This window comes from Moschus berezovskii, chromosome 21 (genome assembly GCF_049115385.1).
Source record: "Moschus berezovskii isolate FMDL1 chromosome 21, NW_MosBer_1.0, whole genome shotgun sequence".
NCBI classification, from domain to species: Eukaryota; Metazoa; Chordata; class Mammalia; order Artiodactyla; family Moschidae; genus Moschus; species Moschus berezovskii.
Window position 1 is genome coordinate 13,437,999 of NC_142480.1, and position 22,555 is coordinate 13,460,553.

The 22,555-nt window shown below is 45.7% G+C and overlaps 1 protein-coding gene across 2 annotated transcripts in view; it reads left to right on the plus strand.

Moving 5' to 3' along the window:
* The first annotated feature begins 3,397 nt into the window (after nucleotides 1-3,397).
* FBLN5 (fibulin 5) overlaps nucleotides 3,398-22,555 on the plus strand; it is a 97,008-nt gene continuing 77,850 nt past the window's right edge. The window contains exons 1-4 of one of the 2 annotated variants that reach the window (XM_055418396.2): nucleotides 3,398-3,849; nucleotides 7,697-7,751; nucleotides 10,128-10,179; nucleotides 14,347-14,601. In XM_055418396.2, coding sequence (XP_055274371.1) covers nucleotides 3,833-3,849; nucleotides 7,697-7,751; nucleotides 10,128-10,179; nucleotides 14,347-14,601 — 379 coding nt within the window. In that variant the 5' untranslated portion in view covers nucleotides 3,398-3,832. Of the gene's footprint in view, nucleotides 3,850-4,046; nucleotides 4,377-7,696; nucleotides 7,752-10,127; nucleotides 10,180-14,346; nucleotides 14,602-22,555 lie in introns of those variants that run through there. The other variant, XM_055418395.2, reaches the window with a different exon arrangement.

Genomic DNA, 22,555 nt, shown 5'->3' on the forward strand with positions numbered 1-22,555 from the left:
CAGAATCCATGGAAGATAGTAACCCACTGCTGTTGCTCAGTCCCTCGACTCTTTGCAACCCTGAACGGCAGCATGCCAGGCTTCCCTGTCCTTCACTGTCTCCTAGTTTGCTCAAACCCATGTCCATTGAGTCGCCATCCAACCATCTTGTCCTCTTTAACCCCCTTTTCTCCCTGCCCTCAGTCTTTCCCAGCATCAGGGTCTTTTCCAGATTTGGATTCAATGCAAGACAGAACTTTCTAGCAATTTGACCTGCTCAGTAGTGAGTGGGGCTCTTTCACCCATGGAAGTGGATAATTCACTAGTTATTAACGATATTTTGGAGAGCAGTATGTATGGGCGGGAATTTAGATACAGTGACCATCACGAGGGTAAAGGGCTTCCCTTGTCACTTAGTCCATAAAGAATCTGCCTGTAGTAAAGGAGACCCAGGTTCGATCCCTGGGTTGGGAAGATCACCTGGAGAAGGAAATGGCAACCCACTCCAGTATTCTTGCTTAGAAAATCCCATGGACAGAGCAGCCTGGTGGGCTGCAGCCCATGGGGTCACAAACAGTAGGGCACAATTGAGTGACTAACACTTTCTTTCATTCCCACAGCCACCCTGAGACATAAATAATATCTCCATTTTACAGATGAGGAAACCGAGATGCTTAGAGATTAAGTGACTTGTCCAAGGTCACCCATCAGATAATCGGCAAAAATCAAGACTCAGACTTTTATTGGAATGCTTATTCTCTCCCCTCTTCCAATCCTACAGTTTTAAGGCGGGAACGATCTCTGGTCCAAGATGGATCTCTGGGCAGTTTTGCCTTCAAGACTCCTTTTGCTCATGTAGAAAGCGGTCATATTGATTTCCTCTCTCTCCTTATCCTTCAGAAGGGTTGACAATATAACTGAGGTAATGAACTAAGTCATTTAAACCTCTTTCTACCCCACCAAAGAGCTCTACACAAATACCATATACTATTAAATTAGCCTCATATTTTAAATAGGTACAAAATATGGTACATGGTACACAATTCAAATTATAGCAAAAGGTGAGCAGGAAAGGACTAATTCTTCTCTTATATCTCCTTCCCAGCTGGCTACACAATTTCCTTCCTAGGAGATAAAAAATGCTAACAGTTCTTCCTATATCCTTCCAGAGTAATCTTTTCTATACATATACAAGCAAGAACTTGTGTATATACATTTTTCTCAAATGGTGACATGCTTTACACACAGTTCTACAATGTATTGATATACTTATTAATATATTAGTTTGATCTATGTGAAATTACTGATATTCTTCCATTTTGATCTACAAAATTTATTGGAAACCTTTTTAGTTTTTAGTCCATAAGGAACTGTTTCAGTCTTTTTCTTTTTTAAAATAAAGTGCAACATACATAAGACTTCACAAATCATTTCTTCTTTTCTTTTTTAAATATTAATGAACTTTACAAATCAAAGATTTCACAAATCTTAAGTGTACCCACTCCGGTGGAGCCAGCATCTAGACGACTAATTAGAATATTACCAGCAAGGAGTAAAGTTCCCTTGTGCCTGCTCCCAGTTACTACCTCATTTTGAATTCCATGTTAAAGTTGTCATCCAGTCTATGCTCTTATATGTCCACTTTTTTTCTATTTTTTCTATTGGTTGCACATTATTTAACCCTACTGATACCTGATTGATTGATGATATGTCTCTTTATACTTTTTGCTATTCCAAGCAATGGGAGCAATGGATAACCTTGTAAATATATTTTAAAAATACTTTACTATGGGAAATGTCCAACACATATAAAGTAAATAGAATAGTATAATGGACACTCAGCTTCAACAACTATCAACACGTTGCCTTTCTTGTCAAATGTATTTTCATGAGGAGGACTCCATTTATCAAACAAAAAACAAAAAGCCCTTTAAAAAGGCTAAAAATGCAGCCTTTGGAGTCTCAGTGGTGTCAATAGCTGTGTTATCTTGGGGAAGTAAACTAACCTCTCTTAACCCCCTCCAGTACATTGGAGATAACAGTTCCTCTGCACAGACTTATAAGGAGAAAAAAGGACCTCATCAGTGCGTTCTCAGCTGGAGGTAGGGCTGTGTTGAGGGGCCCAAGGGAAGATGCAGGTGGGGAAGGAGGGGCTTGGACTACTACCAACCCATTTTCATCTTTTAAAGAATAGACACTGGGACTTCCCTGGTGGTCCAGTGGTTGAGACTCCATGCTGCCAGCGCGGGGGATTCAAATTCTATCCCTGATTGGGAAACTAAGATCCCACATGCCATGTGGTGCAGCCAAAAGAAAGAAAAGAAAAGAATAGGGTCTTTAGTAAAATCTCATTTGATAAAAAAAGAATCTAATGCTTAAAAAGGAACTCCCAGGTGGCACAGTGGGTAAAGAACCCGCCTGCCAATGCAGGAGATGTAAGACGTGCGGTTCGATCCCTGGGTCGTGAAGATCCCCTGGAGGAAGAAATGGCAACCCGCTCCAGTATTCTTGCCTGGGAAATATGGACAGAGGAGCCTGGCCAGTTACCGTCTATGGGGTCGAAAAAGAGGTGGACACAGCTGAGGGCACAGACACACAGACAATGCTTAAAAAACAAAGGAAAGGAAAGAAAAAGAGAGAGTGTGAAGCCACCAATGTAACAAATGTAAAGGACTCAGAGTAGTGCTTTTATTATTATTATTAGCCATCATCCTGCTCTACCCTGACTTTCTCCTCAAGTCACCTGGTTACTTGTTAAGATCACTTTCAAGCCAAGGGACACCTTTTTTCAATTAAAAATGTTTTCCCAGATTTGTTGAGATGTGATGGACAGACAACACTGTGTACCTTTAAGGTGTACAGATCATTGATTTGGTACAGGGACAAATTTTGATTCAATCAAGAACAGGGCCCTGAGAATCCCAGGATGAGGCCAGGCCTGAGCGTGTCCTCTCCGAGGTCTGCATTGCACAAGCTGACGTCTGGAGTTAGTGTCAGCCAGTTTCCATCCTCCTCTCTCCCACTCCCTCAAGCTCCCCACCCCTTCTTCTGGAAAATCGTGGAGTCTCCCGCGGCTTACCCCAAGCCTCTGCTTCCTTGGGTCTGGTTTCCCAATAAATCAAAAGACTCTAGTCCCTGTCGCTGTTTGTCACGAGTTCGAGTGAGTCCTCTCCCAGGGTGGGAGTCTCTTTCCCGGGTGTCCCAACGCCTCGGCGAAGGGCTGATGCTCTGGATCCCCGCCCCCGCCTCGGCCCACGACTGCCCAGCCCCGGGACCTCCTCCCCGGGGGGGACCAAAGGGTCAGCGGGCCCGCCCACCCCCCGCACCCCACCCTCCTGCACTTGCCCGCCAATCGCCTCCGTAGAGATGCTGGGAGCCCGGGCGAGGGCGACTGCTCCGCCGGGAAAGGGCTCTCCTCCCAGCGCTGAGCACTTGGTCCTGGCAGACGCCCCAAGATTGTTGTGAGGAGTCTAGCCAGTTGGTGAGCGCTGTAATCTGAACCAGCTGTGTCCAGACTGAGGCCCCATTTGCATTGTTTAACATACTTAGAAAATGAAGTGTTCATTTTTAACATTCCTCCTCCAATTGGTTTAATGCTGAATTACTGAAGAGGGCTAAGCAAAACCAGGTGCTTTCTCTGTAGGCTCTCCAGTGGCTCGGAGGACCCAGGCTCTCTCCCCTTGTTCCTCTCCACGCCTCGGCTCGGCCCCCCCTGGAATAAAAGTCTCGGCGAGCCCCACAGGCCCAGAGGAGGCCGAAGTTCAGGAACCGCTCCTCCGGGGGTCCCGCGGGCGCTGAGAGCTCTTCCTCTTTTTCCCCCACCAGCTGCTCCTCCTGCCCACGCATCTTGGACATGCCAGGATTCAAAAGGTACGTTCTCTGCTCCGGACTTTTTTTTTTTTTCCTCCAGGGTCTGGAAACGTTACTCAAAACCCGATGGGTGGAAAATGGCTATGGCCGTGATTCAGGCTGTGTCAGGATATTGGAAAAGGCATTAGCTAGTGATGCAATGATATTGTTAATTATAAAAAGCTGCGCCTCTGTAATTTCCATCTTGAAGTCTTCTTTTGGGAGTGGGTATTTTATAAGACAGTTTCAGAAGCCAGCATCCGACAGAGGACGGCAAAAATCTCAGAGCTTGGTTTTCCTCTTTCTTTTTCGAAAGGGCCGCAGATTTGTGTGCCGTTTTTTTAATTTAAAAAATTTTTTTCTTAATTTGAGAGATCAGTTACTATTTCTCTAGCAATTATTTTGCTGCATTGGCTGTTGGACCAGCGAACAAGCTCGCTGCACCTCCCAGGGCTGGATTTGCTCTATGTCTGTGTGGGATTCACAAAGGGCATGCGACCCAGAAGTCTCGAGCCAATGAAAAGTGGGGACTGCAGACAGAAACGCATGTAAGCAAACATTTTGATATTCTTTAAGGAAATTGCAGTTCCAGTCAAGTGATCCTTCAACCTTGAAGAACTTTATCTAGATTACATCTGCAGTTTTTATCCAGGGAACTCTTGAGAACGCAACTGCTTTAGACAGATTGTATGTGTGTGTGTGTGTGCTGAAAACGGAGCTGTAATCCTGTCATCCTGGATGGGGAATCAGAGCTTCTCTGACAGACAGTCCTGAGATTTGAGATTCAGTTGGTCCCTCTTGGCTTTCCTCCCAGTTGAGAATGGAACACAAAATAGGTGGACCCACCTGTTTTAGAAAGTCCTGGGGACCAGTTATGAGCATCAGAGGATCCCCAGGGTTCCTGTAATTAATTTATCTTGGAGTTTTCTGGAGTTTTTCATGACAAACGTAACTGTTTGTGACACTGTCAGAGCAGGGATGCTTGGATGTTATTTCGTTTTTGGAAAACTGTCTCAATTAGTCTGGAGCTTACTTGGCCTCCAGGCCCCAGATGGGGCTTTTCCAGGAGGCTGGGCTTGAGGAGGGATCTCTCAGGGGAGACCTGTCCTGGGACTGCCCTCTGGTCAAAGGGAACAGGGGAGTCAGGGGTAGGGGAGACATGGGGTTAGCATGCCTTTTCCCCTAGGTCTTGAAGTCCACTATGTTCAGTCAGCCTGTTCTGTCTCCAACAAAAACGAGACAGGGTTTTATAACCAACCGAAAGGAAACTTCATGTGAAGAAACAGGAAAACATTGAAATTCATAATATACAGCCTGGAAAATAAATTTGTTATTGTTCTTTCATTCCTTCCAGATATAAATCTGGCCTTTGCAAATATCAAAAAGCCCTGGGATTTGGCTCTGTACTTTATAAGGTCCAGCGTTCTAGAACCTGTCTCATGCAGGCGCTCCGATGAAATGAGAACTTGTGGACTCTTAGGGTCATTATTCTTCAGATCGAGGATTAGATGAAGGGAGTGGGCTTGCCTCTCCTAGCACCATATCAGGGTCCTGTTTCCTCTGAACCTCACCTTAATTCTGGGGCTCTCCAGGTAGCCCAGTGTTACTGGTTCCTGTGAACCTTGTGTCATGGGTTGTATGAGCTTTGTAGTCTTTTGAACTCTCTTTTTCTAAAGGGAGGGATTGTAAAGTGAAGATGTACATTCATAGTAACAGGTCACTATATTCAAGCAGGTCCCAGGTCTACTGCTTTACTGAAGAAGTCTTTGAGGTCACCTCCTCCAGGAAGTCTTCCCTGACCTTCTCTAGCCCCAGCCTGGCTCTTCTGGTGCTCATTGAGTATTTCTACTCATACCCTAACCACAGTGTCTAGACGTTATTGGTTCAGGTGGCCCCTCAACCCGCTCTCCAGAGCAGCGTCTGTGTCATAGTTTTGTAGTTTTTCTGCCTGCAAGTAGTAGTTGTTCAGATAAACCCTCTATTGAACTCAGTAATAATAGCACCAAATAAAGCTCTATATTTGCATAGATTATTTTAAAAACCATTTTAATGATTTTTAAGTGTCCAGTTCAATAGTGTTAAGTACATTCACATTGTTGTGCAATCTCCAGAACTCTTTCCATCTTGCAAAACTGAAATTCTATACCCACAGACAACAACTCCCTAATCCTTCCTCCCTCCAGCCCCTGACGCCCACCATTCTGCTTTCTGTCTGTGATTTTGATTGCTCTTGGTCCCTCATATAAATGGAATCAAACAGTGTTTGTCTTTCTGTGATTGGCTTGTTTCACCTAGCATAAGATCCTTGAGATTCATCCATATTGCAGCACTTGTCAGGATTTCTTTCCTTTTTAAGGCTGATAGTATTCCATTTGTGTATGTAACACATTGTTTATTCATCTGGTGATGGGCACTTGGGTTGCTTCCACCTTTTGGCTATTGTGAATGATGCTGCTGTGAACATGAATGTACAAAAGTCTCTTTGAGATTCTGTTTTCAGTTCTTTTGTGCGTATGCCCAGACGTTGGATTGCTGGACCATATAGTGTTCCATTTTTAATTTTTTGAGGAACCTCTTGACTGCTTTCCATAGTGGGTGCATCAGCATACCTTCCCAGCAACAGCGCACAAGTGCTCTAGTTTCTCCACGGCCTTACTAGCTCCAAGCTTTTCTGGTTATAGCCACCTGATGGATATAAAGGGGATACACAGTTTCTTGGCACCTCCTTCTAAGTGTCCACTGTGTTGCTTTTTCTTGAGGCTGCCTGGGTCCCCACGTCCTGTCCTCCATCTGGGTCTGTGTGAGGTGCACTCTGGGGGCATGTGTGTGCCCTGTGACACCTCCATTATGTGGAACTCATATGCTTCAAGTTTGTACTTTCATCATCTGGGGGCACAACAGCTCCTTCACGCTGTAGTCATTTCAGAGTGAAGATGTTCAAAACTCACGCAAGCCCATTTGGGTCAGGCATGAAGGTCAAGCAGTGGTGAATACATGATTAATACCATAGTGGTGGGTGTTAGATTTGTTCTTTGAAGCAGTAAAACTGTTTATTTTTGAAGTGAAGTGAGAGTCACTCAGTTGTGTCCAACTCTTTGTGACCCCATGGACTATATAGTCCATGGAATTCTCCAGGTCAGAATACTGGAGTGAGTAGCCTTTCCCTTCTCCAGGGGATCTTCCCAACCCAGGGATCGAACCCAGGTCTTCCTCATTGCAGGTGGATTCTTGACCAGCTGAGCCACAAGGGAAGCCCAAGAATACTGGAGTGGGTAGCCTGTTCCTTCTCCAGCAGATCTTCCTGACCCAGGTATCAACCTGGTGTCTCCTGCATTGCAGGCGAATTCTTTACCAACTGAGCTATCAGGGAAGCCCTGTTGTTTTTTTTTTTTTTAATGCCACCTGAAGTCATACACCGTGGCAAACAAACCAAAAAGCCAAGATCCTAGTGTATAGCACAGGGAGCTATATTCATTATCTGGTGAAAAACTATAATTGAAAAGAATATGAAAAAGAACATATATATGTATAATTGAATCACTTTGCTATACAGCAGAAATTAGCACAATGTTGTAAATCAGTCATGTCATTAAAATTTTTTTCAATTATTAAAAAAATGCCACCTAACACATTATGTTGTGTTGATATGTTTATATGAAACCAGTGGAAGGGGCGCAGTTCTCTTCAGGATGGTTGGGACATCTAGCATGTCCCCGGCTATTCTGGAGCACGCTCCTCACCCTCCAAACACAAGCACGAGGTGAAGTCACCATTGTAAACACACAGACAGCACAAGATGCATATATAACCCGAGACCTGGGTGCTGGAAGTGTCTCAGGCATTTACGTCAACTTCTTACTTCCCACAGGATACTCACCGTGACCATTCTGGCTCTCTGTCTTCCAAGTCCTGGGAATGCACAGGTAAGATTTTTATTTTGCTACGTGTCTTGAAGTATGTTAAAAAAAAAAAACAGGCTGAGGGTGTCCAGCCATGCATTTTAGAATCCTAGGATCGTGTCGTTTACCTGAACCGAGCTCTTCATTGTACAGAGGTTAAGGCTGGGGCTCAGAGAAGCTGAGACTTGCCCCAGCTGGTGCAGTTTATAAGTGGCAGGGCTGGGACCTTGGTGTCCTGATTTGCCACCCAAGGCTCTTATAATCAGATCATGCTGCCTCATTTGTGTCCGTTGGGGGGTCTTGAGTTATTGTAAGTGCTAAAACTCAAGCATGTTCTAGTGTTTCTGGGCAGTGGTGTCTCTGTCTTCTGCCCATGTTGCCCGTGTGTGTGTGTGTGTCCTTCCTGGAGGAGGTGGGCAGAGGAAGAGTGACTCAGCTCCCAACCAGTGAAGACCCGGCTCTGGCCCAGACCCCTGGGAAGAGTGTGAAGGGGGATCCTAAGCTCCTGGGGGGGCTGTGTGGAGAAGCCTTCAGCTTCCCTGACTTTACAAAGTGATGTTTGTGTCAGCCCTTGAGAAATGTGGGCAGATCCCTCCTAAGGATCTCAGGGCAGCCTTTCTGCATCTCCAGCTCAGAAATGAGAGAAGCCCCACCTCTGAGCAGGGCTGAGGGGCCACGTAGTCAAGTGGAAATGTACATGCATGCACATGAACATATAGAAGACAGGACAAAGTCACCAACACAGCCCCTCCAACTGTTGGCTACAGCTGTGTACACCAGAGCCCTGAAATGGGACCGACCAAACTCTCACTGAGTAGACGGATGCTCTCCCAAACTTTCAGGGTCTAGGAAGGAGATCTTAGAATTTCAATTCACATTTGTTTTGATCACATCCTTTAAATGTTTTTTCCCTTCATATTAAGAATTTTGAAATAGATTTCATTGGTGGTGGAAAGAATCTTGAGAAAAGTAGCAAAGATTTAATTTTTTGATGTGGGTCATTTTTTTTAAGTCTTTATTGGATTTGTTATAGTATTGTTTCTGTTTTATGTTTCATTTTTTCGGCCACAAGGCATATGGGCACTTGACTCCCTGACCAGGAAATAAACCCACACCGTCTGCCTTGGAAGGCAAAGCCCCAACCACTGGACCACCAGGGAAGTCCCACCAAAGACTTTTAGGCCTTGGGAAGGCCTTGGCCTTCTCCAGTATAGCTCTGTGGTGACAGTTGACATCTAGATCCAGAGAGGGCCGTGTTTATAATATAGTGTTTATTGCATTATAGGCACTTTAGGCACATTAACAATTTAGTCCTTACAACCACTCAGATGTAAGTACTATCATCCCCATTTTACAGATGAGAAAACGGAGGCATAGAAAAGTTATGCAGTGAGTAGGGGCTGGAGTGAGACTTGGAAGCCAGTCAGTAGACTTGAACCCACACCTGCACTTAGCGAATGAGGGTTGAGACTTAACCACATCTCCTGGTTTTCTGAACTTTATGGCACAGCCTCCTGGCTCATTCATTCCATTTCTTTTGCCCCAAGGCCCTAAGACACCTGAACCCGCTCCCAGGGATGCAACTGAATCTGTCATCTCCACATATCAAGGAAGCTCAGGGACGTTTAACTCCCCCCAAACCGTAGGGAAGGCCAGGGAAGAAGCCTTCATAGGCAAAACCACACCTCCTTGACTTATTCCTGTAACATGTCAGCTCTAGAGGGTGATTGTTGAGCCCATGAGATTTTTCTAAATTCATGAAGTTGTAACTCAAGTTGTATGTGAAGCCTGTAACCCTCAGGGGCTGTTGAGACCTGGCTATCTCTGGAAGCATCTTTCTGTAATTGTCTTCCTGAGGTTAAAATGGAAGAATTTCCCCAATTCTGTTCCTCTTAGAAAACTGACCACATCACTGTGTAGATTTATTTTATACACAGACCCTGTAATCAGGTACAAGATTTCAGAGGGGCCAAAGAACTCATGCTGGGCACTGGAAAGGAGTTAAGTAGCCCCCAAAGAAAGAGAGTAGTTGCCCTTAAAGAAATAATATTCTGTCCCAGGAAGGGGTGAGTACAGGGCAAGGCTCGCTGGGCACATCAGATGTGATTAGTATTGCTCTTCATAACTAGAGCAGGAAAAAGCCCCAGTGACCATTCGCTAAAAATGGGCATTTAGACACAATGATGTAGGAGCTTAAAAAGTTATGCTCGGTGTAAAATGATTATAAAAAGAAATACCTAAAAAGGGACAAAAAGGGGCTATAACACAGATGTTGGTATTACAAATGCCTTGTTTCTTTACCCATTTCCTGTACTTTCTGTGATGCAGTTAGAATACTTCTATAGTAAAAAAAAAAAAAGTAAGTAAAATGACCTCTCCTTTTTCTCTTCCTTCCTGCAGCAACAATGTACTAATGGCTTTGACCTGGACCGCTCGTCAGGACAGTGTTTAGGTATGAGGCCCTGAAGGTCCTTCGCTGGGTGGGGGTGCAGTCGCAGCTCCATCGCAGGGCCGTTTCTCTCTCAGCTTTTGTTCTGTATTGTCAAGTCTGTATCCGCCTTGCCCACAGAAATGGGCAAAAACAGTGCCACGGAATGGTTGAAATCAATGATACTCTTCCATTGGTTGCCTTCTTTGTGCCCAGCACTGGGTAAGCCCTGTGCGACAGGGCAAAGATGAAGAATTGATTGCCATCCTCAAGGAGCTCCCCATTTGTGTCAATTTCCCAGGACTGCCTTAACAAATTGCCAGAAACTTAGGGGCTTACACGATACAACTATATGATCTTACAGATGTACAGGTCAAAAGCCTGATGGGGGGTTCTACCGGGCCAACATTGAGGTGTTGGCAGGGCCTTGTTCCTTTCTGGAGACTTGAGGGAAGAATCCATTTTCTTGCTCATGCATGGTGCTGGCAGAATTCAGTTTCTTTTTTCTTTTATTTTGATTGCGATACAATTGACATACGATAGTGTCCAAGTTTGTACAGTGTGTTGACTCGATACACTTATGTATTCCAGTGTGATGACCATCATAGCTTAGAGCCCACACCTCCCTCCTGTCACATAATTACCATTTTTGTGTGTGTGTGTGGTGAGAACATTCAGGATTTATTTTCAGCGTTTTTCAGGTATACAGTATGGTGTTGTTCATAATACTCACAATACTGTGCATTAATTCCTTAGAACTTATCTTCTAACTGGAAGTTTGTACCATTTACATCTCCTCATTTCTCCCACCCCCAAGCCCCTGATGACAACCATTCTAGTCTCTGTTTCTGTAAGTTTGGCTTTTCTGGATTCTACATATAAGTGATATCTTGTTGCATTTGTCTTTCTCTGCCTAAATTCATGTAGCATAATACCCTCAAGGAGAAGGCAATGGCAAGCCACTCCAGTACTATTGCCTAGAAAATCCCATGGATGGAGGAGCCTGGTGGGCTGCAGTCCGTGGGGTCGCTAAGGGTCAGACACGACTGAGCGACTTCACTTTCACTTTTCACTTTCTACTTTCACACATTGGAGAAGGAAATGGCAACCCACTCCAGTGTTCTTGCCTGGAGAATCCCAGGGACGGGGGAGCCTGGTGGGCTTCCGTCTATGGGGCACACAGAGTCGGACACGACTGAAGTGACTTAGCAGCAGCAGCAGCAATACCCTCAAAGTCCATCCATGTTGTTGCAAATGGCAGCTTTCCCTTCTTCCTCATGACTGAATAATATTCATATGATTATTATTAATATTCTATCATTCATATGATGATAATATTAATTGATAATAATAATATCACATCTATCTGTTATGAACTTTATCCACTGATGTGCATTTTGGGTGCTTCCATAATTTGGCTATCCTGAATAAATGCTTCAATCAACATAGCAGTACAGATATTTCTTTAAGATTCTATTTTCATTTCCTTTGGATATATACCCAAAATTGGAATTGCTGGATTGTATGGTATTTCTAGTTCTAATTTTTGGAGGGGCCTCCACACTGTGTTCCATAGTGGCTGCACTGATTTACATTCCACAGAATTCAGTTTCTTGCGGTTGTAGGACTGATGGCCCTGTTTCCTTGCTGGCTGTCAGCTGAAGGCCTTTCTCAGTTTCTAGAGGCCACCTTCTTCCTTGGCTCTTCCTTGGTCTCCCACCTTCTGAGCCAACAAGTTAAGTCCCTCACATGTTTCTAATCACATCTTTTTCTGTTGCCTCATCTCGCCAACCAATTCTTCTGCCTCTTCTTCCACTTTTAAGGATTTGTATGATTTCCCTGGGCCCACCCAGATAATCCCAGATAATCCTCTCATCTCAAGGTCTTCTGATTAGCTTTAAATCCATTCTGTGAGTGCATACATGCTCAGTCACTCAGTTGTGTCTGACTCCTTGGAATTGCAGCTCTGTGGACTGTAGCCCTCCGGGCTCCTCTATCCATGGAATTTTCCAGGCACGAATACTGGAGTGGATTGCCATTTCCTCCTCCAGGGGATCCTTACGACCCGGGGATTGAACCCACATCTTCTGCATCTCCTGCATTAATAGGCAGATTCTTTTACCATTGAGGCACCTGGGAAATCTTTAAATTCACTCCATCCATGCCTGATTCCTCTTTGTCCTGTAACCTAATGTAGTCACCGGTTCCAAGTGAGTGAGTGAAAGTCGCTCAGTTGTGTCTGACTTTTTGTGACCCCATGGACTATACAGTCCATGGAATTCTCTAGACCAGAATACTGGAGTGGGTAGCCTTTCCCTTCTCCAGGGGATCTTCCCAACCCGGAGATCAAACCCAGGTCTCCCGCATTGCGGGCAGATTCTTTACCAGCTGAGCCAGCAGCAGGGAAGCAGATTCCAAGGAGGACAATTTAGGGCTCTTCTCCTAGCACGCCATCTAGTGGGGGTGGTAGACCTAGGCAGAGTGAACTGTACAGAGTGGAATAAAGTCATTGCCAAGATGAGGTGATCTCCCCTACAGAAGTAGGGGAGAGAGTGATGCCTTCTGTCTGAGGTCAGTAAAGAAAGCCTTCACATTTGAGTCAGGTGTTGAAGGATGAATAAGATCCAGAGAAATAGCATCCCAAGTGGTAGGAACAGTATCAGCAAAGACCAGGGAGACAATCAGAGTATAGAATAGTGTGCTGTGGACGAAGCATAGAGTATAGAGAAAGAATACAGCTCCCACCTTGGGAATATATTTACCTTTTAAATTATATTTGATTTAGGCCAAATCATTTGTAATCTCTGAACTTAGGGTTGAAAAGAATGATGGGTGGTGAGGAACAAAACCATGACTTAGAAGCTCCAGGCTCCCACTTTGACTTAAGGTGAAGGGGCGTGAGGATGCGCCAATGGATGCAGAGAAGGATGACAGCTGTCTTCCCTGGACCCTGGTTTTAAGGATAACTTCAGGATTACAGCTAGAAAATGGAGCTCCATGTTTCCCTTTCCTGAGCGGGGAGTTGGCACGAGTCTCTCAGAGGAGGCGGCAGGGGTGAGCTGTCAGGATTCAGGGCCCTCCCCCACCATCCTCCGGTCCCACGGAGAACAGACCCCCCCAAGGTTGGTGAGAAGCCCCAGTGTGTGGGGTCAGGTCAGCTGCTCCTGCTGGCAACACAGTCCAGGCCTCCTCTGTCCGGCCCAGCAAGGCTGATTTTCTCGAGAACCTACCCCCACCCCCAAACCCCACCCCCAACTCTAGACACAACAAACAGAGCACCAGCCTGGCTGGAAACGGGCCCTGTTTGTTGGCACCGTGTGAGCTGACTCTCAAGTAAGTCTCCACTTTCCTAACAAGTAACTCACTCTTGGCCAAGCCTTGTCTTTCTGGACGCAAGGGACTCATTCTCCCTGCCCAGCTGTTATTTGGAGTAGAATTGAGTACAACGATGAGGTCCATCCCAGTGTTTCCTGAGTGTTGTATGGACACACAAGACTACCCGAGATGCTTTTGGGTGATACATCCACAGAAAAACACCCTTTAACAGTTTTATATTTTATTTTTACTCTTACCTTTTATTTTTCATAATTGATAGTGTTTTTTATTTTTTTCATTTGCTGTCATCATATAAGATGAAAAAGATATGCTCATTTGGGTTTACAGTGTGGATTCGTTTAGAGAAAAGTGTTAAGCATTTGGGGCTTCCCTGATGACTCAGTCAGTAAGGAATCTGCCTGCAGTGCAGGAGACGTAGGAGATGTGGGTTCGATCCCTGGGTTGGGAAGATCCCCTGGAGGAGGAAATGGCAACCCACTCTGGTATTCTTGCCTGGGACATCTCATGGATGGAGGAGCCTGGTGGTTTACAGTCCATGGGGTTGCAAAGAGTTGGACAGGACCGAACACATGATGGATTGGTTAATTGGATCAAGCATTGACAATACAGGCTGTGGTAGCTACAGCCCAGACATAGTGAAGGGGGTATTTGATGACTTGTCAATTTGATTCAATTCAGCTAATATTTGGGTAGTACCTGATGGTGATGAACCAGGCCCTGCCCTACGTATTTGGGAGCAGATGCTGGTAAATCATGGTTGGGGTCCTTCCTGGCGCTGTCAGTACAGAGCTCTACTTCAGTTTGCACCATGTGGCTGAGGGACTGCTAACACCTGTCCTTTCTGTGGCCTTGCAGATGTTGATGAGTGCCGGACCATCCCTGAGGCCTGCCGAGGAGACATGATGTGTGTCAACCAAAACGGCGGGTATTTGTGCATCCCCCGAACGAACCCCGTGTACCGAGGGCCCTACTCCAACCCCTACTCCAACCCCTACTCAGGTTCTTACCCAGCAGCTGCACCCCCGCTGTCAGCTCCAAACTACCCCACCATCTCCAGGCCTCTCATATGCCGCTTTGGATACCAGATGGATGAAAGCAACCAGTGTGTGGGTAAGTAGCCCAGCGTCCTAGACTTCCTCTACACTGGCAAAGCCACGTTCCTATCCAGCAGGTCCAGGTAGTCTTTGCTTTATTTTCATCTATGTATTCACTTATCTATCTTATCATCTATGTATTTACTGTCTAGCTACCTATCTTTCAATTGTATCTATCATCTATTTGAAGACCAAGCTCTTCAAATGTTTTTTCTCTGTTCAATAACAAATATATTCAGTCGAACATACTAAGTGAATCCTAGAGAGAGGATCTAAAGATCTAAAAAGGACCAGCTTTCTAAAGCCTTCAGCATCACACACCCTTGAATGGAATGTTTGCTCCTGAAAGAAAAGAAGCCTTGAGGGACAGGCTAATTGTTCTGGAAAGAAAGTGGGTTCCTTGGGTGGGGACCAGTCTTTTGACCAAGTGGAACCTTGCAGATGGGAGCTCATAGTGTGAGTGGATCTCGGGGAAGGAGATGCCATATGCCATGAGGTCCCCAGGCTGTTGGCAAGTGTTGCGATGGTGCCTGGGGGAGTGCTGGAGCTCTGTGGGCCAGTGTGGCTTTCGTGGAGGGTCACCCAGTATCCCCCCTTATTGCTTTAGCTTTGGTTGGACCTAAACTTTGCGACTGTTTCTGGCATTGGAAGGTGAGTCTAGAGTGATGATCACTCCAAAGTTTTTTGATCATATGCTCCATCTGCAAAATCTTTCTGAACCTGGACCCTTATTATGTGCATGTTTATAAATTACATACATATCCTGTTAGTGTCATATGGTTTGAGGAGTGTAAAGCATATGTGAGATGCAGAAAATTTTAAAGAATGTGATCAAAATAAAATATGAATTGAAGTTCTATTATTTCCTTCCTGTGCCCTGAGAGTTTGCGAGACTATCAGGGTACTTAATGAGATTGATGTTGGTCCCATTCCAGGGCTCTGAGGGTAGCATTGCAACCTCTGCTGGGGAGGTTGTGTTGGTGATTTTGTCATGTCTTCTATATGACCATGCAAATGAGTGTGCATTTTCATTTGACTACTTGGAAATAATATGCAAACAAAGTGTCTTTCAGAGCAAAAGGGAAAATTGGATTCACCTTGTCCGAACTTCTCTATTCTTACTGGTCTCAAGAGGTGTGTGTGTGTGTGAGAGAGAGAGAGAGGGACAAGGAGCTGACTGATGGTCACGTTGAATATAGATGAGTGTTCAAGGAAAAAGAATACAGGACCCAATCAAGCCACAGACTGAAGTGCTGGTGGGGAAGATGGTACTGTACTTCCTTATGACCACTAGGACAATAGACCATTGTAACTGAAAGGGACTTTAACAATCTTTAACCACAGCCTCTTCATTCTATAAACACCGGGATATGGACTCCACCAAGAGAGGTAATTACAAAGGTAGAATGGGGGTCCTGCTGACAGCCAGCCTACATTTTCCTCACTCGCCCACGTGACTGCTGTCATTTGGTAGAAGAAGAATGATCTGGAAGAAAAGGCAGAGAAAGAGTGTTGGGGTGTGGGGAGCTGCTCTTCAGGATGTCCCGTGGGGCTGGAGAAGCCGAGTGACCATGTGCACATCTTGAAGTGAGGAAGGGGTTGTCAGGACCCTGAGAGTCACTCCAGGATTTCAGGGGGGCGGGTCTCGGGCGGCCGTGAGGCAGTCCCGCAGACCCCTTCTGGGGAACAGCTGGGAACTCCAGTGTGACCCCTCCACTCACAGCTCTCTTCCCAGGATCCCAGCACTGGAGAAAGAGCATGCGGCTGGGAACCCTATTCATCTCCCGGTCCCTGTGACGTCAGGCACTTTTACGGCCTCCAACCTGTCTCACGGGAGATGCGGAGCCTCATAATGGCCCTTTTGTAAGGAGAATGCAATCCAGGAACCCTAGCGAGGACTGGCATCGGGCCCGTCCACTTCCAAAAAGTTCAGCCTTATGTATTCAGAAGTCCTGGTTCCTCCCCGCCTCCCTTCACCCCACCCCGCCTTTCCTGGTTTACACTGGTTCTTCTGGGCATTGTGAGAGGGGCCGGCAGAGGGAGGAGGCCCCAGGAGGGATGGGAGATACAGGGCCTGGGAACAGACCACAGGGAAGCAAGGCTGGGGGGGGCTGGGGGCTGGCGGGGGGAAGGTGGGAAGGAACTGAAGGAACCCAGAGAGGGATATTGTTGGGAAAAGAGGAGGTGAAGGGGTGAATGTAGGTCTGATTCTGTGCAGGAAGATAGAGTGAGTGGCTTGTGATGTGGAGAATTGGAAAGTATTTCTGAAACTTGGGTATTCTTCTTCTTTTTTTTTTTAATGTATTTATTTATTTGGCCTAGCAGGGTCTTAATTGCAGCAAGCGGGAACTTTAAGCTGCAGCATGCAAACTCTTAGTTGCGACATGTGGCATCTAGTTCCTTGACCAGGAATGGAACTTGGTCCCCCTACATTGGGAGCAGAGTCCTAGCCACTGGACCACCAAGGAATCCCTCTTTTTTTTTTTTTTTAAACTTTTATATTGGATTGTAGTTGATTAACCATGTGTGATAATTTCAGATGTACACCAAAGTGATTCTGTTATACATAGCCATGTATCTGTTCTTTTTCAAACTTGGATGTTGTGGGAGAGGAGGACCGCATCTCCAAGGGGCCTCTCCTCCTTCTCAACACAGAAAATGCTCAACAGCAGTAACAGCAGCAGCAGTAGTAATAATAGCAGCACATGAGGCTGTGTGCTAGGATCCCTACCTGAATGAACATGTTGAATCCTCACCACAGCCCTGTACAGTAGGACTTGTTGGCCCTGAGGCGCGGTGAGGTTAAGAATCTGTCTAAGCTCACACAGCGGAGAAGGCACTGGCACCCCAATCCAGTACTCTCACCTGGAAACTCCCATGGACGGAGGAACCTGGTGGGCTGCAGTCCATGGGGGGAGTCGGACACGACTGAACGACTTCACTTTCACTTTTCACTTGCATGCATTGGAGAAGGAAATGGCAACCCACTCCAGTGTTCTTGCCTGGAGAATCACAGGGACAGGGGAGCCTGGTGGGCTGCCGTCTACGGGGTCGCACAGAGTCGGACACGACTGAAGCAACTTAGCAGCAGCAGCAGCAGCAAGGTCACACAGCAGGTGGAGGCTGACCCAGGGTTTGAACCCATTCAGGCTCTGGATGAGGAAACAGACTGAACAAGGTCAAGTTTCAAGCCTCACAGGAGTCAGTCCTGGAGCCCCGATGAAAAACTAGGGCTTTCTCTTGCTTTTTATTTTTTGGTAAATAAATTTTTGTTCTATAATACTTTGAACCTAGACAAAAGCAAAGAAAACACAGTGAACACTTACCTACTTGTCACCCAGTTTGGTAATTGTCAAGTATAGACCCACTCTTGTTTCTTCTGTACCCTGACCCAGTGAATCAATTTAAAGCAAATATCAGGTATCAAATTGCTCTGTCCTTAAATACTTCAGAATGTATCTATCTCTAAGAGATAAAGCTTCTTTAAAAAAATAATAGCCACAATACCATTGTCAAACCTGTAAAAATTAACAATAATTCCTTTTTATCATTTAATATCCAGATAGAGTTCATATTTCTGTGATTCTTTCATAAATGTCCTTTTTTTTCTTTTTTTTTAGACTCATATCCAAGTAAGGTCTACAAATTGCACTTGATTAAAAAGTCTGTTAACGGCTTCTTAATCTTTTTTGTCTCTTTTGCACTTATTTGTTGAAGAGGCTGAGTTGTCTGTCCTGTAGAATTTCCTACATTTGTGATCTTGCTTGTTGTGTTCTTGGCGTGGTATTTAACATATTTCTTCATCCTATCTGTTTTTCTGTAAACTGGTAATAGTTAGACCTAGAGGCTTGATCCAACTGAATTTTAGATTTTGGGCCAGTTGTTTTCTAGGCAGTATCCTTGCTCTTCTTTCCATGTCCAGGTTTCTGCACATAAACTGTAAGTAAGTCCTGCTTAAAGAAGCAAGTAGACACTTTCACTGAGGTTTGCTCTTTCTGGGTTTTGGATCACTTCCAAGACAGCAATTTCCTTCCTTGTCCTCTGTGTCTGCAGGCTGGGCAGGGCCAGACTCGGAGCCCAGGTCCCCTGAGCCTCTGAGCTCCCTTCTTGACCTCTCTGTTTTCGGTTCTACTTGGGAGATCCCTAGACCCTGCTCCTTCTGGAACAAAGTTTGGCCTCAGGTTTGAGTCCACAAGCCCCTAGATGTAAACCTGGATCACTCAGGACCTTTGCAGGCTGAGTGAAGAGTGACACAAGAATTACCGCCCATGAACCAAGAAAGTTTTGTGTCATCAAGAAAACTGGCATCTTGGCTTGGGGATGTTCAGCACCAGGGCAACCTCTATGAGGGTAGTGGGACCCGTGGCTGGTTAAAGTGTGTCCCTTGGATCCTGGCCCCTTGGGAGAGCTGATGGTCAGCATCTCAGAGACTGGAGAACCAGATGGACTTGGTTAATCGGCAAGGAGGAAGGAACTGGTGCATTTATGAAAGGCAGGATGCTGTGGAGCTAACAGGGTTGACGCCGAGGACTCAGGGAGGGGTGAGCTAAGCTGAGTGGTTGGGGCACCCAGAATGTGAACCCCCACCCAGGAACCTTTCTACCATCACACTGCCTCTGAGAATAGGACTTTTGGCTAAGGTCCCTCATGTTGATGCCACTCTTTTAGGCGTGTCTGTTTCCTTTGTGGCTTAACTTGTCACCTCTCTGGGTGGACATTCTTCATTCTAGCTTTGCTAATCAACTTGGCTCTGTGGCCAAACTAGGGACTCCACCAGTAACTAATGCTCAGGAGACGTTTCGCAATTGAGAAAGCAGCCTTTTACTAGAGCCACACTGCCCCAGGGACTACAGGAATTCCTCTGGTCATTTGTGAAGTTACAAGCAATATCTTTATTCTCCCTTCTGGCCCAGGGTTTTCTCATTGATCAAAGCGCCTGAGCAGGCAGAGAGGAACACATATGGATCCTTTTGGAAGATGAATGGCATTGGCCTGAAGCGTTCTCTTGAGTTATTTTTCCTGAAAGTCAGCCAACATGTAGTCAATCCCTGTTTATAGAGCACCTCTTTGGTGCCAGGCGCTGGCTTAGGCACTGAGGGGGGCAGGGAGTCTGGGCACAGCCATGTGACTGTCTTCAGAGCTTACCATCAAGGAAGGGAGATTAGTCACGGAACAAGCAGCTGAAATACTTGGCAGCTCCTGATAGGTTCCTGAGATTTTTCGAAGGGAAGGCAGAGACAGGAAAAGGCTCTGTTTCCTGGAGTGGAGAGGGCTGGGACTTGGAAGCCAGTCAGGCCTTGATACTCACCTTGGTTTGGCTACTTCCTAGCTATGAGACTGGGGCCTCAGTTTCTTCATCTGTAAAATGGGTACAACAGTGCCTATTTCACAGATAACATGTGAAAATATCTCACCCAGTGTCTGCATAGAGTATCACTCAGTTCAGTTCAGTCGCTCAGTCATGTCCGACTCTCCACGACCCCATGAATCACAGCACGCCAGACCTCCCTGTCCATCACCAACTCCCGGAGTTCACTCAGACTCATGTCCACAGAGTCGGTGATGCCATCCAGCCATCTCATTCTCGGTCGTCCCCTTCTCCTCCTGCCCCCAACCCTTCCCAGCATCAGAGTCTTTTCCAGTGAGTCAACTCGTCGCATGAGGTGGCCAAAGTATTGGATTTCAGCTTTAGCATCAGTCCTTCCAATGAACACCCAGGATCGATCTCCCTTAGAATGGACTGGTTGGATCTCCTTGCGGTACAAGGGACTCTCAAGAGTCTTCTCCAACACCACAGTTCAAAAGCATCAATTCTTCGGCGATCAGCTTTCTTCACAGTCCAACTCTCACATCCATACATGACCACGGGAAAAACCATAGCCTTGACTAGACGGACCTTTGTTGGCAAAGTAATGTCTCTGCTTTTTAATAGAGTATCACTCAGTAAATGTTAATTGAGAAAAGAAAGATTCTCAGGTCTTGAGATGATAACTTATAGAGAGTCATCAAGTCTGAAAATGTATTAAGTGCCTTAATTAAAAAAAAATTGATATCTGGTCTTTTTTTTTCTTTTATAAGGAAGCTTTAATCTTTATAACTTAATTTATTTAATGTCTTAGGCCAGGCTGTGTGTGGCATGCAGGATCTTAGTTCCCTGACTAGGGATTGAATCTGTACTCAGTGGTTAAGGAAGAAGTCTTAACCACTGGATCACCAAGGAAGACCCAAGGTCCTAATTCTTGAAAACCTTTAAAATGACCTAAAATTGAGCTTGGTACTCACTCACCTTGCAGACCTTGCTGGGTTTTGCCCAATTTAGCACTTTATAAGCCTTCAGTTAGATTGTGCTTTGAGATGCTGGTGAACCGTGAATTTATTTAATTGTGAACCAAAAAAACTACCCAGCTGATAAGACAAGGACAGGAGTGCTTGGATGGGGCAGCTCCTGCAGGCTTTACTTCATGTTTTTTTAAATACATCCCAAGTCCTCCGAATGAGACCAGGAGGGCAGCACAGGAAGCTGAGACCACTGGGCTCTTTAGCTGCTGAAGGCATTGGAACCAGACCAGGTAGGCCCAGGGAGGAAGGGACCCAGATGGAAGCAGGACACAGATTTGCTCAGATGTCCCTGTGAACTGGGCCTTAGGAAGCCTGTTCATGTGCAGCCCCCGCACTCAGGTTGTTCGATCTTGCTTCGCATCTTTCCTAGTCGCTGGCTGGGACAGTGAGCATTTTCACCTCTCTGAACCTGTTTTTCCATCTGTAAACTGAGATGACAGTATCAATTATTCAGTTCAGTTCAGTCGCTCAGTCGTGACCGACTCTTTGCGACCCCGTGAATCACAGCATGCCAGGCCTCCCTGTCCATCACCAACTCCCGGAGTTCACTCAAACTCATGTCCATCGAGTCGGTGATGCCATCCAGCCATCTCATTCTCTGTCTTCCCCTTCTCCTGCCCCCAATCCTTCCCAGCATCAAAGTCTTTTCCAGTGAGTCAACTCTTCGCGTGAGGTGGCCAAAGTATTGGAGTTTCAGCTTTAGCATCAGTCCTTCCAGTGAACACCCAGGATTGATCTCCTTTAGAATGGACTGGTTGGATCTCCTTGCAGTACCAGGGACTCTCAAGAGTCTTCCCCAGCACCACAGTTCAAAAGCATCAATTCTTCGGTGATCAGCTTTCTTCACAGTCCAACTCTCACATCCATACATGACCACTGGAAAAACCATAGCCTTGACTAGACGGACCTTGGTTGGCAAAGTAACGTCTCTGCTTTTTAATATACTATCTAGGTTGGTCATAACTTTCCTTCCAAGGAGTAAGCGTCTTTTAATTTCATGGCTGCAATCAGCATCCGAAGTGATTTTGGAGCCCCCAAAAATAAAGTCTGACACTGTTTCCACTGTTTCCCCATCTATTTCCCATGAAGTGATGGGACCAGATGCCATGATCTTAGTTTTCTGAATGTTGAGCTTCAAGCCAACCTTTTCACTCTCCTCTTTCACTTTCATCAAGAGGCTTTTGAGTTCCTCTTCACTTTCTGCCATAAGGGTGGGGTCATCTGCATATCTGAGGTTATTGATATTTCTCCCAGCAATCTTGATTCCAGCTTGTGCTTCTTCCAGCCCAGCGTTCCTCATGATGTACTCTGCATATAAGTTAAATAAGCAGGGTGACAATATACAACCTTGACATACTCCTTTTCCTATTTGGAACCAGTCTGTTGTTCCATGTCCAGTTCTAACTGTTGCTTCCTGACCTGCATACAGGTTTCTCAAGAGGCAGGTCAGGTGGTCTGGTATTCCCATCTGTTTCAGAATGTTCCACAGTTTGTTGTGATCCACACAGTCAAAGGCTTTGGCATAGTCAATGAAGCAGAAATAGATGTTTTTCTGGAACTCTCTTGCTTTCTCCATGATCCAGAGGATGTTGGCAATTTGATCTCTGGTGCCTCTGCCTTTTCTAAAACCT